The sequence below is a fragment of the Astyanax mexicanus genome, chromosome 20 (genome assembly GCF_023375975.1).
Source record: "Astyanax mexicanus isolate ESR-SI-001 chromosome 20, AstMex3_surface, whole genome shotgun sequence".
NCBI classification, from domain to species: domain Eukaryota; kingdom Metazoa; phylum Chordata; class Actinopteri; order Characiformes; family Acestrorhamphidae; genus Astyanax; species Astyanax mexicanus.
In genome coordinates, this window is record NC_064427.1 from 12,006,103 (window position 1) to 12,026,704 (window position 20,602).

Genomic DNA, 20,602 nt, shown 5'->3' on the forward strand with positions numbered 1-20,602 from the left:
GAATTCGAACTTACAGAAAACGGTTAAATCAAACGTCAAAATTAACTTTCACACGTTTCATTTTATTTGCCTTTATTCATCCTTTATATCATGAACATGAAAAACTACCTTCTTGCCCAGGATTTTACTTTAGTTTTTGAAGTATTTCGCTAAAAATACGGACAATGTACCTGTATGTTTATATGTTTACTACAAAACTCTGATAAACTCTGTGTTCATTTGCTCCATATGAACCTGTTAATTTTTTACTCACTCGGGAGCGCCCTCTGGTGGCCCTGACTAACTCGGGTGAGATTCGGAAGTGAGTGTTCTCCTCTCTAAACGTTCTTTGGTATGACAATCACAGCGCAATATGCAAATTAACATGTACATTTACACTGGACAACGTCGTCCGTTAATCTGGGCAAATTGAGGAACCTGGATAAAGACGAGCTCAAACGCAGACTGTAAGAAATCGCTTTAAGAAATGAACATAGATTTAGATAAGGTAATTTAGATTATTGTAAATGTAAACATAAACATTAATCAATTAATTTAAATGAAACAAATTCATGTCTAGCGTTAGTTATTACGCTAAGCTAGCTAGCCAGTTAGCCTAGCGTAGCTAGCGCTAGCTGTTTATGTAGTCAGTCAGCCTGTAAACTTTTGGTATTTTTTAATGCGAGCTTTACTAGGTTGAAATTTTTAATTAAGTTATATTTCCATGTTTAGTAAGCTGAGAATTGTGTCGTTTTTAAAAGGAAAATCTAATTTTATAAGCTACAGTAATGTTTACCTGGGTTAGCTCCGTGGTCATTAGCAGACAGTTAATCATGATTTGATCAGATGTAGTTATAGATGTGGGATTATGTGCATTATGTAGCTGGTGATGGGAGTATATAAACTAGTGCTTTTAGATGGTGTAGATTAGGGAGTTTGTGGTGGGACTGAGTGTTGTGTCAGTGCAGGTAAGTTATCGGTGTGTGTAAAGATGCCCGCTGTGCCCTGCCCTGTCCGGCTGGGGAAGGTGAGACCCGGCGGGTTACCCGCTCTACTGCATGATGCAGCATGTGAGAGGAATGTGCGCAAGCTGGAGAAGCTGCTTAAAAAGGGTAAACTAACTAAATTTTACACATTTAATATTTTCAGTGATTCCAGTCTGCAAACCTGTGTGTCTGACTGGTTGATAAGCACTGATATAAAATTGTTTTAAGGAGTGGACGTGGACTGTGAGAATAACCTGGGCCAGACGACGCTGTTCTGTGCCTCTCTGCTGGGCTTTACCAACGTGGTTGAGCTCCTCCTGCAGTACGGTGCCAACCCAAATCAGTAAGACTGCATTCTCACCATAAATATAATCCTTATCAGGAGCCCTGATACTAGTTTTTCTTTAAAAGCTATTGCAGCGTGAAAGCAGAAGCTCTTAAAAGAGTTAGGCCCAATCTCATTTCACCCCTAAAAACGTACCCCTCTGTTTTATGTGTTCACGCCTATAGTGTCCTGACTCTCGTTAGGCGGGAGTGTTAGGGCTACATGCTCCTTTAAACTAGAGGTCTCATCGGGACTTATGTTTTTTTAACCGCTCCCGCCAAAAAACGCAAATTGCGTTGGCTACTAACTTGAAACTGCTTCCGTCGTGCGTCTGTTATAAATCGTTTTAAAAATTAAATTTCTTTGAGTTATTCTTAATGCTGAACGAATGCTTTGTTCAAGATTTAAGCATTGATTGCAGCCAAATCAAGAATCTTGTAGTAGAGGTGGATTTAGGTCTGTGCACTGGATGGAGGGATTGATTCAGGATTTTGCAGGATTTTTGTACATGTGGTTATGCTTCCACATCGCCTGGATTGAATTAACTCCTTCTCCCGCCAATAACAATTAAATTCTGTCCCACGCCACAAGATATTCTGACAGGTCCTGCAGGAGTGCAGACCTCTACTTTAAATAGAGATTTTTAGAGGCATTCTCAAAACGGAGGGATGTGAGAATCACTGACAAGATTGCGGCACCAGTATCCAAAGACAACCACAAATTTTAAAATTTAAATTGTTGAAAATGATGATCCCTACTATATTCCCTTTTTTAATGTGGAATAGCTTCAATGTTTTATAGCCATTTTCTTCATAAAAAAGCATAAAAAATGCTAGTTGTTCGTCTCATTAGCTACTTAGCTGATTTTCCCGTTTTACCTTAAAAGGTACAACAGATGGCAGAGGCTGCATCATTAAGTGGGAACGGAAAAAAATAGAAATTAATAAAAGCTAATTTCAGTAGTATCTGTATCGGGTGTTAGAAGGGTTGTCCCAATTCTTAGGGGGAGGATTTCACCCGTTTCACCTGTAAGTCTGTTCCAAGGCGAAGGGTTACACTTGAAGGGAGGGTACAAAGGGATTGGGGTACAAAAGGGAAATGGGATTGGGCCTTTATCTTCATTTTCAGATTTCTTTCACTCTAAAACCATACAGCATGCATATTGTGATAATTATAATGAAAAATCTTGTTTTCATAGCCGCTGTGTAGATGGAAGTACGCCAGTCCATGCCGGTGTGTTCTCCTGTAAGCCATGGCTGCTGAGTGGTCTGCTAGATGCTGGAGGGGATTTACGCCTTCATGATGATCAGGGCAGGACTCCCCGGGACTGGGCTGAGGCGGGAGCACAAGAACACTCTCCCATGGTCTTTACTGATCTTAGTAGCCAACAAACAAAATCACAAAATTTAATCAGAGATAACTTACAAAATTTAAGTTTTCCCATTAATTTTATTCAATAGAATCAAAATTGTATTGATTTTAAAACACTAAAAGCCTTAAAGTAGAAATCCAGTGTGAAATGCACTTGGGCTTAGTGCTGGACGATATGGCCAAAATTTATATCACGATATATTCCTTAAATTTCGGTCGATACGATATAATTTCGATATCGATAAATACTTTGAAGGCCTCAGAAAAAGAATCCCTGCAATCTCTGCAGCTTGCACTGCAAATTTAAATTATTATTTAACTGTGTATTTGCACTTTTTGTATCAATCTATCTAATGGAAATCTGTACCTACTACTGTATGAAAATGTTTTTTAAGTCTTTGAAACCTCCTTTCACAAAAACTTTAATACTTTAGAAATAAAAGTAGTCAAAATAAATCAATGCTCAATTTTATTTGCATATAGCAAAATAATAACATGACATCCCTGTCAAACATAAGCCTATATAACTATTACAAATAAAAATAACTTTAAATGACAACAGATGCAGAGCTTCTTATTCATTGTAAACAAATTTAACAGATTAAAACAAAAGTGTTTTAACTAGGATATATAATACAAGAAGCCTTTATATACATAAAAGCAACAAGATTTTCCCGTCAAATAAACAAACCTATAGGATTTTTCAACTATAAATAACTTAGTGACAACATAATCTATTAAAGTGCTTCAGCCAGAATACAAGAGGTATTCAACATGATATCAACGGCAAATAAACAAACCTAAAGGATTCATAAACTTTAAATAACTTAGTTTCAACATAATCTATTAAAGTGCTTCAGTCAGTATAAGGAAAATATTGTATGTAGTGAAGATGCTTGAGGTGGTGGAACAGATTAGATGTATTAACGTTACGCTGCTTGTCGGCTCCACTCACCGGCACAATTTGCAGCAAAGCGGCTGGGCGAGCGGACCCGCGGCTGGGCGAGCGGACCCGCGGCTGGGCGAGCGGACCCGCGGATGAGCGAGCGGACCCGCGGATGAACGAGCGGACCCGCGGCTGGGCGAGCGGAGCCGCGGATGAGCGAGCGGAGCCGCGGATGAGCGAGCGGACCCGCGGCTGGGCGAGCGGAGGCGCGGATGAGCGAGCGGACCCGCGGCTGGGCCAGCGGAGCCGCGGATGAGCGAGCGGACGAGCGAGCGGAGGCGCGGACGAGCGAGCGGAGGCGCGGATGAGCGAGCGGACCCGCGGCTGGGCCAGCGGAGCCGCGGATGAGCGAGCGGACGAGCGAGCGGACGCGCGAATGGGCGAGCGAAACAGCGGCTGACCGAACCGAGTCTACCCTAGCCTTGGATCCGCTCGTCCCGGCTCCGTTTCGAGACATTTTAGATGCGTAGCGGAGCGGACCTGAACCTAACCTAGCCTAGCCTAGCCTATCTGGCTACGTGCCTGTGTGATTGCGTCATCACGCACTGAGGTAGCACAGCTATGGGGGCTGAATGTGTTTGGCTCTGCGGCGAGCTGACGCCAGTAAAAAACGCCTGTCCGTGACAGATTCTGTACATAATACATATCGATATACCACAAAAGTGATATCACCGTTATTGAAACATTTCTTATCGCGATAAATACCGATATCGAATTATTGTCCAGGCCTACTTGGGCTAAAGCGAAACATGATAACTAGTACCACATGCCCACCTCGGTTCACTCCCAGCTTTCTGAAATACAGCCGATTCTCCCAGCAGGCTCACAATGCCATAGTATTGCCTGTGCTATTTTAAGTTCTCATCACCTCGTTATGTCAGGGCCCTCAGAATTCTAACAATGTTGTGTGGAGCTACTTTGAGCTTGTTAAAGGTATAAAAAAAGCAAGTTGTTTACATTCTCCTTTCACTAGCATTGTAAGCCTGTTGGGAACATTGGCTGAAAACACTGTATTTTGGAATGCTGGGGGTGAATTGAGTTGGGTTATTTTAAAAAGTTCATACTCGTCATGCTTCTCTACGCAAGTTTATTTTTCATATTTCATTTAATCGAAGGTTTGGCACTCTGGGTCAAATTACTTGTTGTTAGTAAGTCTGACTTTTTATAGAAGTACTTTTATTTAAAGTGTACATGAAAGTACATGTGTTAAACTACTGTTTATGTACTTATTTTAACAGATAATTAAAAAATATGTATCATGTATCATTCATGTCAAACAAAAAACTGTTTTTGCCATCTTGTAGATAGAGCTTAGATTCTCTGCCCGAGGTCGAGCCGAGATTTCCCACCACTTTCCTTGGGCCGGGTCAGGTCAGGCTCAAGAAAATAGTCTGTGATGTAGGCGTCTGTTTTTATGCTATTTTTATTTTATATAAAGCTATGGCATGATAATCACAGTACAGCAAAGTAACAAATCAAACTGTTTAAAAAAGTTGCACAAGTGCGTAGTGCACACTCCATATTACGCACGTGACTTGCAGTGCAGTGCATATCTTAGTACTGTTTTTTGTGTTTTTGTATGTAGACTGTAAGCTCAATATAAAACATTAATTTGATTGGAAATATATTTTCATCATTCTTGTTGTCTAATTTACTGATGTTTAGGTCTGTGGATTATAGTTCGCATTGTTCATGTTGTAATCTTTCAGAGAGCTGTTCTTAATAAACATTCTTTTTTTTAAATAATAGGTCAGTGTTGCAATGTTAATATTAACATCATTCTGAACAGATTTCGCTCACTCAAACAGCCCCAAAATGTTTTTTTAAAAGCTCAGTTTTAACGCTTTACTCAAAAAATGTTGGGTTTAAATCGGGCTCTGGCTTAAAATGATATTGTATGGGGAGGTCGGGCTCGGGCAGACGTACACGGGCCGGGACGGGCTGGATATTTTGGGCCTGTTTATGGTTAAAAGTTATTTTAGTAAAGATGCCATTAGGAGATTTTTGTCTTAACAGTAAGGAGATACACTTATTTATTAATTTCTGTATGTTTATGTCTATATGACTTACATATATATTGCATGAATTGGACTTACTGGCTTAAATTAATCTTTGAAATGTTTTTAGATGCTGGATTTTCTACAGAGCTGTGCGTCCCATGTGTGGAGTCTGACTCAGACACACTCAACCCAAGACAGACAGACCACTGCAACATCCTCAAAGACCCTCCTGCACTCTCCGTCTCTGCTGGAGCTCATCAGACCCAAGTGAGGTTTAGCGCACACACACAAGCTTACAGACATACTCTGAACAAAAATGTAAATTCAACACTTTTGGTTTTGCTCCCATTTTTTTATGAGCTGAACTCAAAGACCTAAGACTTTTCTTATGTACACAAAATGCTTTTTTCTCTCAAATTTTATTTACAATTGGGTCTAAATCAGTGTTGGTGAGCACTTCTCCTTTGTTGAGATAAACATTAATAAAATGTGTTTATCATCACTGTCAAGACAAAAAAATGCTGATTAGGCACAGTGATTATTAAACAAGTCTACCTTGGACTGGCCACATTAAAAGGCAATTATAAATGTACAGAGAATCTGGTAGTTCAGAAATCCAGTCATTTCATTTCATTACTTTATTTCCATATCAGTATGGACTGAGAGGAATTTGTTACAGTGCAGAAGGACAAAGCTACAGAAGTGTACATCATTATGATGAAGCAGAGGGGTGAAATATTTTAATAGCAGTTGGGTACATGCTGTTACGAAATCTTAATGTTCTACATGAAGTGCTCCGAAACGTTTACTGTAAGTGTTGAGCTGGGTGTGAGTGATCTGTATAAATCTTAGATACCCTCTTTTCCATTTAACTGAGGTATATGGAGGCAGCAGATGAAAGTTCTTAAATTATCCACTAATTGTTGTACCAAGAAATTTAAAAGAATCCACTCTCTCCACTTCCTGATCAGAATTTAGGAGGTGGAGCCTTCACCTTTTTGTAAAATTGACCACCATTTCTTTACCTTTTCCTGTATGCTGGTTTAGGTTGTTCATATTGCTCCAATTTAACAGGTCTTCCACCTTTCACTATCTCTGTATGCGATTTCATCATTGTTATCTATTGAGTAGGGGTGTGACGAGATCTCGTGGCACGAGATCTCACGAGATGCATTTTGGCTTTCCAGTGGAAACAATAAACGGTAACAGAGTGACCAACAAGACACAAACCATATGTAAATACTGTAAGTAAATCCTACACATGACTGTTTCATAGGCAGCTGTACTAATCCCTTCGCTCTGTACTGTATTAAACAAATGTTCTGTCTCTGTTTGAACTTCAAGCATAGTCTTAATATGACTGGTTATGGTTATGCATAGTTAAATTACAAATGATTTAGGAGAAAAAAACACAAACCCTAGGCTTAATATGACTGGTTGTGTTTTGCACTTATTGTTTGCACTATATAAGACCTAGAAAAGTTTTATTTTTATTTTATTTTTATCTTATAGAATCAATGTGTGAGAGAAACCAGTCTGTTAAGTTTGCGTTATATGATTTTGTAAAATAAAACTCTAGTTTTTAAGTCATTTTTGACGTTTTCTTTAAAATTGTATTTTTAAATCTCGTCTCGTTCTCGTGAACCCAATATCGTGTCTCGTCTCGTCTCGTCTTGTGATATTAGTGTCTTGTCACACCCCTACTATTGAGCCAAACAGTGTAATATCATCTGCAAATTTATACAATTTAATAGACTCTGAATCTGCTGTATAATCACTGGTGTATAGGGAGAACAAAAGAGGCGACAGAACGCAACCCTGGGGGGCACCATTGTTGAGAATAGTAGTATCAGAGAGAAAATAAAATGCACGCTTAAGTACCCAGTGCCTCCAAGTGTTGCAAGACTGTAAGAGTGTAAAAAGTGATAAAGCATCCTCGGTTGAGCTATTAACACGACATTCAAACTGAAACATGCCTACAAACCAATCTTTCAAAGACTTTCATAACAACAGAAGTAAGAGTTACAGGTCTGTAATCATTACACTGTATGCTGGGTTTCTTATGGATAGGAACGATGGTTGCTTGTTTAAAGCTAGATGGAACTTGTTTTAAGTGACTGATGAAACATGTAAGTTAGGATATATAATAATTAATCCGCACAGAACTTTAATGTGGCTGGAAAGACTTGATCATGTTCAGAAGCCGTCCTACAGTTCTACCTTCTAAGCAAAGATTTAACCTCATGCTCACTGATGATTATAGGAGATGGGTTTTTAAAAAAAAAAACATTCAATCTGGCCATATAGATATTCAGCTTGGATACAGAACACCATATATGGGCATACTAGGACAACAGAATGACACACGACTGTAGTGGTCTATAATTAGATGTCATGGATGAAATTTCATCTCTGAGTGACATCTCCTATGTAAGATGAAAAAAAAAAGGTCAATCTTTATCACAAGAAACGTGGATATAACTGGTTTATTGGAGCTGGGCTGAACCGCCTTCCATCTAGGCCCCTCCTGTTAAGGATGAGGTGTTGTGTATTACTAAGAGTAGAGCAGATGAAATTGAATTACTGCCTGTCAGTTCTAATTGAGTTCTGACACCTTCATAGTTCCCTCTACCTGTGATGGTTGTTTAATACGCCACAGAGATAATTGTTGTGGCCCTTCCTGCTTTGCTTTATTAATATAATGAATATATCAAGCGGTCTTACCCACTTTGGGGAGACACCCTGGTTTGTACCTAAATTATGATAATAAAACCATTGAGTGCAGTGAGGAAAGCCAGTCATCTGTTGGTCAGTGCTTTAATTCTTACACTTACTTTGTAGGTTAGTTCTCGTAATAACAATTGGATTAAATTCCAGAATACAAAAATGGCATTGCAAAAAATGTAATTTCCCCCAGTTTAGAAGTTTCCTGTTCCCTCAATCATCTAAGAGCTCTTTTTGTCATTGAGAAGTCACAGGTCCATCCTCTCTGATGCCAGTCCTAGAGAGCATCTCTCTCTTTCTGCAGCTGGGTGGGAAGGATTATACAAGCCATGTGTGAATGTCAGCAATGGGTGCATCATTAGCTAAATTCATTCAATAGAAGTAAAATATGATACAAAAACATGGAATTTTACACAAAAACTATAAACTGCCATTTATTTTAAACTCAAAATGACTGATCCAGACAGACCTCCTGACTATAAATACTCTGGTTCTTCCTTTTTCTAGGGGTTCTGACCCCTTTGTTAACAAGAAACTGTCCCCTGTCTGCAACGCAGTGCCATGTTTTGGCTTTGGAAAGGTAAGGGGTCTTTACTGATTTCTGTTTATGACCTTTTTAATAATGCCCAGGAACTTGAAATTCAATCTAAATTTCTATATTTAGACATAGTGTTTAACTGGTTGAAAGTATGTGTGTGTGTGATACTGAAAGCATTTAATTCGTAATTCAAAATAAAAAATCTAAATCTACCTCGGTGTGTATTAAACCGTGTCTCTCTGTCTCCACAGTTATGTATAGACAAGTCCAGGCAGCATGTAGGTGTGCTGGCATCTGTGCCACTGATAGCGGACTGTGAGTTGGTACAGGCAGAGGATGAAGCACTCTACTCATTTACCTGTGGATGCCTCTGCTGCATGACCAAGTACAATTCCTACCTTTCAGACTGTTTTAGGCTTCAAGCCTAGTCATGTTCACAGTATGTTACAGTAACATTGATTTGACTTCGTCACAGTAAACCTGATGCTGTGATTGACCTTGTTTCTTTTTAATTTATTTCAGAAACTATGTGAACCCTTTGGGATTACATAGATTCCTGCATAAATTGGTCATTAAATGTGTTCTGATCTTCATCTAAGTCACAACAATAGACAAACATAGTCTGCTTAAAAGTATGTAAACCCCTAGGCTTATCACTTTTCTAAGAGCTAATTGGAACCTGGAGTCTAATCAATGTGATGAAATTGAATGTGTTGGTTAAAGCTGTTTTGAGTTTGCTGTTCTTAAGAAGCATTGCTTTATGTGAATCATGCCTCGCTCTTAGAAGACCTACGTTCAAGAATTGTTGACTTGCATAAAGCTGGAAAGGGTTACAAAATTATCTCTGAAAGTCTTGTTGTTTATGTGTTCACGGTAAGACAGACAGTCTACAGATGGAGAAAGTTCAGCACTGTTGCTACTCTCCGTAGACATAGTTGTCCTATAAGGATTACTGCAAGAGCACAGCGCAGAATGATCAATGAGGTGAGGAAGAATTCTAGAGTGTCAGCTAAAGACCTACAGAAATCTCTGCCATATGGAAGTCACTGCTGTCCAAAATAAAAACCATTGCTGCACTTTTGCAAAAGAGCACCTGGGTGTTCCACAGCTCTACTGGCAAAATATTTTGTGGACAGATGAAAGCAAAATTGAGTTGTTTGGAAGGAACACACAACGCTATGTGTGGAGAGAAAAAGACTCATAATGCCATCATCAAAACCTGCCTGGATGGATTACTGCCAAACTGAAATTCAACAGAGGATGGATGATGCAATAGGACAGTGACCCAAAACATAGAAGGAAATCAACAACCGAATGGCTTCAACAGAAGAAAATACGCCTTCTGGAGAGTCCTGACCTCAACCCAATTGAGATGCTGTGGCATGATCTCAAGAGAGCGATTCACACCAGATATCCCAAGATTATTGCTGAACTGAAACAGTTTAGTGAAGAGGAATGATCCTAAATTCCTCCTGATTGTTGTGCAGGTCTGATTTGCAACTACAAGAAATGTTGGCTGCCAAAGAAGGCTCAACCAGTTATTAAAACTAAAGGTTTACATACTTTTCCCCCCTCACTGTGAATGTTAGCATGTTGTGTTCAGTAAAACCATGTAAACATAATATTTGTGTGGTATTAGTTTAGACTGTGTTTGTCTATTGTTGTGACTAAGATCAGAACATGCAACAGCCCGAAATACTCTATGACAGGGGTGTCCAAACTACGGCCCGCGGGCCATTCGCGGCCCGTTTCCTTTTTTGGAGCAGCCCGCGAGGTATTTTAGAAATAGAATGAAAGTTGGCCCGCTGTTAAGCAGGTTTTTATAATGTGAGATTCGAAGTTTGAACACTAGGTGTCAGAAAAGGACCAGAGTCTAAAAGCAGGGTGCGGATTTCTAGCGCAGAAAATTGGGCCAAAGAGTCTAAAAGCGGAGAGGGTGCGCATTTCTAGCGCAGAAAATCGGGCCAAAGAGTCTAAAAGCGGAGAGAGTGTGCATTTCTGGCGCAGAAAAACAAGGCAAAGAGTCTAAAATCAGAGAGTGTGCACATTTCTAGCGCAGAAAAACGGGTCAAAGAGTCTAAAAGCGGAGCGGGTGCGCATTTCTAGCGCAGAAAAATGGGCCAAAGAGTCTAAAAGCGGAGAGAGTGGGCATTTCTAGCGCAGAAAAACATGCCAAAGAGTCTAAAAGCGGAGAGAGTGGGCATTTCTAGCGCAGAAAAACATGCCAAAGAGTCTAAAAGCGGAGAGAGTGGGCATTTCTAGCGCAGAAAAACAGGGCAAAGAGTCTAAAAGCGGAGAGAATGCGCATTTCTAGCGCAGAAAAACGTGCCAAAGAATCTAAAAGTTGCCGTAATTAAAGAGTTTAATATTAAGAGACATCATGAAATTAAACATCAATTTGAAAAATCTTAGTTTACACAACACTGTCGAAGATTTTGGACACCCCTGCTCTATGATGTATATGTTCTGAATCTGAAGTGTTTGCTGTTTTGTGTGTCCCATCCCATGCAACAGTGCTCTGAATGTTTTTAGCGGTTTCTGTTTTTTTCTCCATAGCTATAGTTGGAAAGGATGTCGGGTTACAGTGAAAGAGCTGCAGACAAACGCTACACAGAAACATGCCAAGCTGGCTGGTTACCATGATCTGCTTATAACAGAGCTGGAGTTCTGCAAGTAAAACCACTTAATAAAACACATTGCAGGCCGTGTCTTAGTCAAGCAGAGTAAAATCAAACACACCTACAGTGGATTATAGAGTGTGAGTGTATGTGTGTGTTCCAGCCAACTGTTCCATCCCCACCTGCTTCAGCTGATGGCAGTAAGCATTACAGCAGATTTGCAGCAGAGCAGACTGGTTTTTGAAAGAGTGCACATGGGATCATTGTATGACATACTGTACCACAGGGTAAAACACACACACACACACACACACACACATTTTCCTGTTTCTGTTACTGGATCTGAAGTGTATGCTTTTCTGTGTATGTGTGTGTGTGTTTGCCTAGCGTGCAGAGTTCCCCATGGTAAAGGTGTGTGAACTGTTGGCAGTTGTACTGCAGGTTTGTGAGGCTCTGTTGTACCTGCATGGCAGAGCACTGGTCCTCAGAGCTCTCTCCTCACACTCCATCATCATTGTTCACCCAGGCGTCGCAAAAGTCACCGGCCTTGGCTTCATTGTGCCCAGGTGAGCCTCAAATTTTTTTAGCCTATCTGAAGCAGTTTAGGAAAACTATGCATTAAACATATTCTAGTAAACAATGAGACATACTGTATTAGAAAACTTGTATTTAAGTCTATTAGAGATTACTGAACATCTGTACACAGTTTGAGGTGAGTGGGTGATGATGTAGACCAGAGACTGTAAAAAAAAAAAAAAAAAAAGGATGCCGTGTCGCCGCTCTCATTCATTCGGTGAAAATGAAGCCAAAATCTTCCACCATGTTGGCTGGCGATCCTGATACCCGGGTCTGCGCAGTAGAGAGCAGAAGAGGGAGAAAGACTGTGGAGAGACCGCCTACTCATTTAAATAACCCCGCCCCTGAGGGCTGCCTCCACAGAGCTCACAGAGTCTATGGTCTCACCCATACAGTCATTGGTCCCACCCCGGCTAGGTGTAACCCAGCCCTTTTACAATAATCACATCTTTTTGAATAGAGCTGAATAATGTTTTATTAAATGAATTCTGTGGGGATAAAAAAAAATTGACAATATAAGCAGAGGTTACACTAGCTGTTGAATTTAAATAGGAGGAAGAATTACAGTATATTGGAAAAAAAACGTGATTGAAAGTTGTCTGTTTTGCCATTGAAACCTATGGGGATGGGTGGAGTTACACAGCTTTCTGCAACCGGACAGCAGGGGGCGCCCGACCTGTGGTGGCTTTACTTTTGAGAGACGATGCTCTGTCCAGCTATCCACAGTCTATGATGTAGACATGCAGCTAGATGTAAATAACGCTAATAATAGTGAAATAAATGAAAAGCTGCTCATCCAAGAAAAACTGTGATACTGTGATAGAGAACAAACTGGTTAATGAGCTTAGCCTTTGACCATATTAGTTAATTCAAGTTTGATAATAGTTCAGCTGGATTGTCATTGTGTCCATGGTAGTTGGCCATTTTGGTCAGTTTAGTCATAAAATAAAATAACATAAAATAATCCAATCAGTGTGTCACTTGTCATTCCCTTTAAGAACCAGGTGCACTGACTTTGGTGAATTGGTCATTTAATGGTGCAGTGCCTCTGCACCTCTCAGCAAAGGAAACTGGCCTGCTCATTCATGCTGTAAAGGTGTGTGAGCAGGTAATTTTATTTTGTATTCTGTTTATTGTTAAAGTAAAAGCTGGGCTTGTGCTGCTGCATGTCCTAGTTTGAAAATAGACTGTTGACGAGGTGTAAGATAGCAGTGAGCATCGCAACGCACCTAGGGCCCCAGGTATATTCAGAAGAAAAATATAACCACAACAAAATGTAAAAAGTTCTGAACATGTTTATTTACCACAAATCTGTCAATGTTGGACACAGAGCACCAAATATAGGCAAAATGAGGACTATATATTCAGATACAGCTTCAGTGGTCGATGCTCCTTTGATTAGAGCTATATAATTTTACCCTGTATTTTGCAGTGAGGGTAGCTGCCAGGGCAACATGTCCCCCTTGCCACTTCCTGCTGCGCTATATAACTGGGCAGCTCCTGAGGTCATAAGAGGAAAGAAGTGCACTAGGAAAGCTGACCTTTACAGTCTTTGTACACTCATACAGGAGCTGTATACAGGTACGAGCCTTACACACACTCATACCAGGGTCATGTAAAATTAACATAGTTCCATGTACATACTTCCTAAATTTTCTGTCTGGATCAATAAAGTATCTACACGCTCATGCAGTCATGCTGCATTTTCTCCATTCGGAGGATTCAGTTGTAGCTCACTAGGGAAGCCACTGGGCAATAGGATGCTTGTGCAGCCTTTAATCATTTTAAGACCGGACAGCTGCAACTTCCTTCTGACTGGTCTTTTTTTGAGCCATCAGGCCTCTGCAATTTATATAGAATGCAGCAGCTCAACTCATATTCTGTCATCCAAAGTCTTCCCTCCACTGGCTTCCAGTAGCTGCCCTGATGCTGGCTTACAAAGCCAAGAATGGACCAGTCCCTTTGTACTTGATGGCAATGGTCAAAGCCAGATCCTTTCTCCTTGAGTTTCTGGTTCGGCTGGCTCAGCCCAACATCCCTCAAGATCCATTGAAGTCTTTTCTTTGTCCTTTTTTTTTGTTTCTTTATAACAAATAAAAGAATCACAAGCAGTTTTTCTTAGTAGTGAGATAGCTAACTTTCTACCTTAAATGGTGCAACAGATGGCAGGGGCATGAAAGGAAATAAAGTAAAATAATAAATAAAAGCAAATTTCAGCTCACCATCATAGAGGAAGTAAGGGATGCCCTCTTTCTGAAGTCATACAATGCCCTAAAGTTTACTAGTTAACGAGCAGCAACTTTAGTGCTGCACTGCTAAAGCAATATCTGTATCGGGGGCTTGAAGAGGGATTGATAAGAAATGGGATTGAACCTGAAGACCTATTTATTCAGAGTTCCACTTTGGTTCTAGTTATCACTACAGACTTTATTTAGCAGCATCTAGTTTGATGTACTTTTTTACTCTAGACTGCACAAACTAACTAACTAGTGATGAATGGGCCCTTATAAACTGTGCAGCTACACTTGGTGCCATAGTGTCGAATGGCACACTTGTATAGAGGAGTAACTAGAAAAAGGTTTCAAATAAAATAGCCAGTATTTATTGGTATGTAAAGGTAGGTGTACATTATAGATTGGGAACTGGTTGTCTTAAAGATTTTGTGTGTCTGTGTGTGATTGTTTAGATGCAGTTCCGTGGCGCTGTGTGGATCCTCGCTGGATAAAGCAGACAGTGGACACGGGCAAGGCTCTTTCACCAGATTCAGCCGTGCCTCAACCTTACTTCCATTTCCTACAGAGTGGCCTGCAGCCACAGCCAAAGGACAGAACTTGCAGCCTGCAGGACCTTCGATACACACTGCGCTGTGACCTAAAGGTGAGTCTATGACCACGGTGAATCTTAGCCCTATTGTATAGAATTCCTGCTTAGCTTGCTAGCTTATAAATAAACCTTTTCTTTGGTGTAGTGGGTGTGACTTCAGGACCAGCAGTGGAAAGTGTTGCATGTGGTATTATAAAATAAATGTTGTCAATAAATTAGGTTAATTAATTCCTATTCTAATTCAGTATTAAAAATAGGGTAACCGACATCCTTTCATATAAAACCTGTCAGAGGGCAGCTCTCAAGTTGGAAACAGTAGATTTGCTTGAGCTTACACCAAGAAAAAAAAAACACTATTGTACTTGTTTATTTTTGCAGCTTGTTCAATATAAAATCTGCTTGTAAGGTTGATATGAGGTTCTTGCTATAGATGTAACAGCTCATTTTTGTTTTTCATATTGATTTCATAGCCAATGTTATATATAAATACCATCCCCAGCATATTCATTTGTCTAAGACAAAGCCTTTGCTAATCTTCTGCCACCCAATTCCTCCCTTTTAACTCTGTCATATTTCTTACAATTCAGAAGCTATCTGAAAGCCCAAAGAGTCTGTTAAACTGTACTGAGAATCAGCTTACTACAGTTAAACCTGTTTGTTGCCACTGTCTCATTTATCACATTATTAAGATGGCTGTTGGTTGGGGCACTGCACAAATCCACAGATTTTAGAATTCTTATTAGATTAGAATAAATGAATTTAATAGACTTTGGGTTAAATGTAAAGATGTAATATCTAACAGGAGTTCAGCAAGAAAAAGTGCGGGAGTGAAGTATGTCCACTGACATTGGGTCTGAGCATGCCCCAATGGAGCGCCAACCTCAGCGTGGATAGAAGGTCTAAAGAACCTGGTGAGATTTCCCACTTTTTTCAACTTTATCAGCTGTTACGCACCTAGCGGTGTTAACTTTGACAACATATTTAGTTTTGGTTATAGTCTTGTGATTAAAAAAGGGGATTAGTTTTAGTCATAATTTAGTCATCTGAAACTTTTTTTAATTTTAGTCGACTAATTATCATAAGAATATTGTCGACTAAAACTACAGTCAATTTAGCCTTTACGACTAAAATGTAAAGGATGTAAATGTAAGTTTTTTTTTTGTCAGTTACCTTGAAGTATTAACTATATACTATATATAAATAAAACATGATATATGATTTAACATATTATTTTAGGTATGTGAGTGTAAATATTTTAAATTTGACATTTTGTTCTAGAATTCAGGTCATAATTTGATGTATGGAATGTAAAACCCCTAATTAAAGCATTTGAATGGTTAAATAGTTTGAACAGAGCTGTAGACGCAAAAACAGCTTTTAAAGGATCTAGTTTTATCTGCAGCACTAACCCAGTACACCTATCTACATTCTATAAATACAGACTTTTGGGTTAATAGATTCACTTATTTTATATTACGTTCGCTACACCTTTTTTTTTTTTTTACTATTGAGTTCTTTTCTGATCTGTTCCTGCTTCAACACTAGCTATATATTTTTCAACTGTGGGATTAAACAGATGATCTTATCTTAATTAGTGAGTTAATCTGTATCAGTAAAATTAACTTTACAGAACAGCAGTGGGGTCTTTTAGTACACTGCCGAGTTAAACACACCATCAGTTCATTAAATAACATTGCAGAAGCTGAAAGATTTGTGGTGTTTTTACCGGAGATGAAGTCGCTCCACACGGTTTATACACTGTCTTGTTTTTCGCGACATTAAAGGAGAAATATATGGTCTCTCCTGTTTCTCCCTGCTGCCGACACTGTCGTGTTAACTTCCACTCGAGCCCCGTAAGTAACGACAGTTCACAGGCAAGTTACGATCTTCCAGGGTTTTGTATCTGATTACGCTGCTGCAAAAGAGACAGATTGGATGAATACCCCGCTTGTCCCGCCTCTCCACCTACTCTGAAGTAGTAGTAATTGGATCTCCTCCTTACTAGTCCCTACCTTTCACAGAACTAAATCAGTTTCACCTAATTTTTAAAAATGAAACATATCTACTAGTTTAAATGTAATGTTTCTTGTATTATGTATGTATCATGATGTAGTGGATAGCATTACAGCCTCCTGCTATACATGTCTGAACAAGAAAACTCAGTTCTGAACATAGATGTCTTTAGGATTTTATGTAATTCTGGGTTTAGATCGGAAATTGCCCCCCCCCCCCCCCTTTTTGGCCTGATATATGCTACTTAATCAATCAATCTGCTGATCAGTCATTTACACAGATCCGTAACCTAAGGTTAACAATGCTGTCTGTTCGCCATGTTGTTATGCTTCATGCATGAACGGTTATTTGTGTGCCTACTTATAGGCATGGTGGTGTAAAGTGTAATGTTTTTCTTTTCATACCACTATACCAAAATGAAGAAAGCAGTTCAGAAGTTGAGGAGGTCTGCAGAGACATTTCCTACCATAATGTGCTTCCTAAGGATGAGTGGAACCTCTCATCTTACCCCTTCATCAAAACAAACAATTGTCTGGATGTGGGGTCCAGCAACAGTGCTGTAAAGGAGAATCTGGCAGTCTGTGTACCCGATGCAGTCTCCGAGCACATCGGCTCCATTGTACTGAACCTCACAATGTCTCGGGTACGTTGTCTTACTGTGCGCTTTTACAGACAGTGCTTTTTACTTATTACAACCCCCATATATGAATAAGTTAGGCTAGTATGAAAAAAATTGTTCTTTTATTTACTTATTTTATTATTTTATTTGTTAATATACAGCCATTCCTGCATTCCAGGCTTTCCAAGAAAAGTTTAGATGGGATATTTAGGGCTAGTAATGAAGTAAAAAACGTTAGGATGTAATTTCAAATTTGTGCTCTCCAAAGAAAATTGTTATTATGGTTCGGTACAAAAGCAGTATTCGTGTCAGAATAAAGGCCAGTTTATGCTTCTGCGATGAGTTGACACTGCGGCTTACATGTACCTGACCTATAGTAGATAACTGTAAACTGGAACATATAGAGAAGCCTGACATTTACCTCCCCATTATTGTAACTATACATTTTGCCACACCGACTGCAGCAACTGTGATTTGTCTAGGAAGCATTGCATTGCAGCTTCGCATATATACCATGCAGAGCAACAAATGCAAACTAACAAACCATAAATCCTCACCACAGCGTAGTGTTCATTTGTTGTATTTGTTTGTATATATGCAAAGCTATGCCACTGATTATGTCTTTACTTGAAAAATAAGTATAAACTGGTCTTCTACTCTTTGAGGAGAAAAGCTGGGCAAACCCAGTTAACATACAAATACATATAAAACCTTTTGAACTGTTTGAAAACATTGTTTCGCAAAGAAGGATATGGAGCGTTTGCACAAACTAAAAAGGGAAAGGGCACTAGCCTAAGCTGAACACCTGTGATTAGTACTGCTCCAAACTTTACTGTGGAAAACACATTTATGTTGTCCAAAAGCTGTTTTAACTTCTCTGAGCTCAGAAGCATTTGGGATGGACCATAACAGTAGAGAATTGTATTAATCTGTTTTGTATATTCTGTTTATATTGATCTTTGTGTTTGTGTAGGTTTCACTGCAGCAGGTGGAATTTAGTCTGGCAAGGTTTGAGCAGAGGCTTAGAGACAGAGCAGTGTATGATTCACAGGACACTGAGGACGGTCTGGACGAGGTGGATGGTGTGAGCAGAAAGAGTAAGGGGAAAGTGGTGGTCCTAAAGGCAGTGGGCCCACCCTCTACCTACAGGCCACTGCTTCAGCTGCAGGAGGGTGGATGGTCAGCCTTGGCCCAGCAGGAGTGGGACAATAATGTAGATGACGATGTCAGCCATTACTGTTCTGCTGTAGAGGAAAGCTTTCTTAGGCTTGAGGTACACACATGCATACACACACACACACACACACACCATCATACTTTTAGGATCATCCTTTTACAAAGTGCGGAAAATTTGGGACAAAAAGGAAAATGCTTCTAAAATATAAAACAGTCAGCCAATCAATGCTCCTCATTCCACACTAGAGACCATTTTTTGCCCATTCTTCTTTGCAAAACACCTCAAGAGAGAGTGCGTTCCCCCACGGCACATTTGTTTTGGGCATACGCATGTTTTTTTGTACGTATGTATTGTGTTTTTTCATTTAGCGACACTTAGAGGCGATGCATTGAAATTACAACTATTAAGATATCCTTTATGCACACATTTTAGTAAGCCAATATTGGGTAAAATAAAGTAAATTGATCAGACAATTTCATTGGCTTACAGAAATAATCGTTCAACGTGTTTCCACTTCATGCCTACATCATATAAACATGCATCTTTTGTTCGTGTTTCCGGCGCTGACGAGAGCGGCAGCCTTCCAGCAGCTCCGTGTAGCGTTTCACCTTAAGTGAACTTTTTTTTCACTGTTTACTTTCTTTTTTCGTCTTTTACTACGCTGTAGTGTGTTATTATTGTATCCCATGGATACGGATCGCCAAATTCTGCACATGGGCTGCAGAAACTTTGTTTACTCGAGGGAAGAACTTCTCGCGCTGAGAACAAAGAGCCGCGCCGGTGCGAGGCACCCCATTCCGGCTGAGCTTAAGCGACGCTCCAGGGGCTGTAAAGCCGGAGCTAAGCTAAAGGCTAAACAACGGGAGAAACGCTGGAGATACAAGCCCTGTATTCCGGCAGTGGTGATGGGGAACGTGAACTCGCTGGTTAACAAGACAGACGAGCTCGCAGCATTAGTGAGGAACCAGAGGACCTACCGGGAGTGCAGTCTCTTCTGCTTCACAGAGACTTGGCTAACCGCTAACATCCCTGACGCTAATGTAAACATCCCCGGCTTCGTCACTGTAAGAGCGGACAGAGACAGCGTGCGGAGCGCCAAAGCTAAGGGCGGTGGGCTTGCTATCCTCATTAACAACAGATGGTGTAATCCTGGTCATGTAACTGTTAAAGAGACTATCTGCTGCCGGGATGTTGAACTGCTCGCGGTGAGTTTAAAACCATATTACGTCTCACACGCCATTGTTGTTTGTGTGTACGTGCCCCCCCGAGCGGACACGGAGGCTGCGTGTGACGCCATACACGCTAGGCTCCAGACACAACACCCGGGTGCATTTGTCTGGTGACTTCAACCACATCACGCTGGACTCCACACTGACTTCTTTTACCCAGTATGTGGACTGTCCCACCAGAAAAAACAGGACAATTGACCTCCTGTATGCTAACATCAGTGATGCGTACACCGCCATCCCACTGCCCCCACTTGGAAAGTCTGACCACAACCTGTTTTTTTCTGAAGCCTCAGTACAAACCCTGTGTGATGAGGCAACCTACCACAACACGCTCCTTCAGGAAGTGGTCTCAGGAGGCAGAGGAGACCCTGAGGGACTGCTTTGCATCCACAGACTGGAGTGTGCTTCAGGACTCTCACGGTGAGGACATTGAGGGGGTAGCAGACTGCACAACTGACTATCTGAACTTTTGCATGGACATTGTGGTTCCTGTAAGAACTGTTCGCTGCTTTGCTAACAACAAGCCCTGGATTACAAGCGACGTAAAGGACCTCTTAAACAAAAAGAAGAGGGCCTTTAAAGACAAGAACCAGGAGGAGTTGAAGAATATTCAGCGTGAACTCAAGTCCTGCTTAAAGGAGGCTAAGGAGACCTACAGGAAGAAGGTTGAGCAGAAGT

General features: G+C 40.4%; 1 protein-coding gene across 1 annotated transcript in view; it reads left to right on the plus strand.

Annotated features, from left to right (window-relative positions):
• Positions 1-161: 161 nt before the first annotated feature.
• LOC103034854 (inactive serine/threonine-protein kinase TEX14) overlaps positions 162-20,602 on the plus strand; it is a 39,423-nt gene continuing 18,982 nt past the window's right edge. The window contains exons 1-15 of the mRNA XM_049469084.1: positions 162-446; positions 943-1,091; positions 1,194-1,308; positions 2,489-2,654; positions 5,735-5,874; positions 8,839-8,911; positions 9,121-9,254; positions 11,426-11,542; positions 11,651-11,774; positions 11,875-12,053; positions 13,496-13,644; positions 14,750-14,940; positions 15,689-15,797; positions 17,322-17,542; positions 18,492-18,791. Coding sequence (XP_049325041.1) covers positions 971-1,091; positions 1,194-1,308; positions 2,489-2,654; positions 5,735-5,874; positions 8,839-8,911; positions 9,121-9,254; positions 11,426-11,542; positions 11,651-11,774; positions 11,875-12,053; positions 13,496-13,644; positions 14,750-14,940; positions 15,689-15,797; positions 17,322-17,542; positions 18,492-18,791 — 2,139 coding nt within the window. The 5' untranslated portion in view covers positions 162-446; positions 943-970. The remainder of the gene's footprint in view (positions 447-942; positions 1,092-1,193; positions 1,309-2,488; positions 2,655-5,734; positions 5,875-8,838; positions 8,912-9,120; positions 9,255-11,425; positions 11,543-11,650; positions 11,775-11,874; positions 12,054-13,495; positions 13,645-14,749; positions 14,941-15,688; positions 15,798-17,321; positions 17,543-18,491; positions 18,792-20,602) is intronic.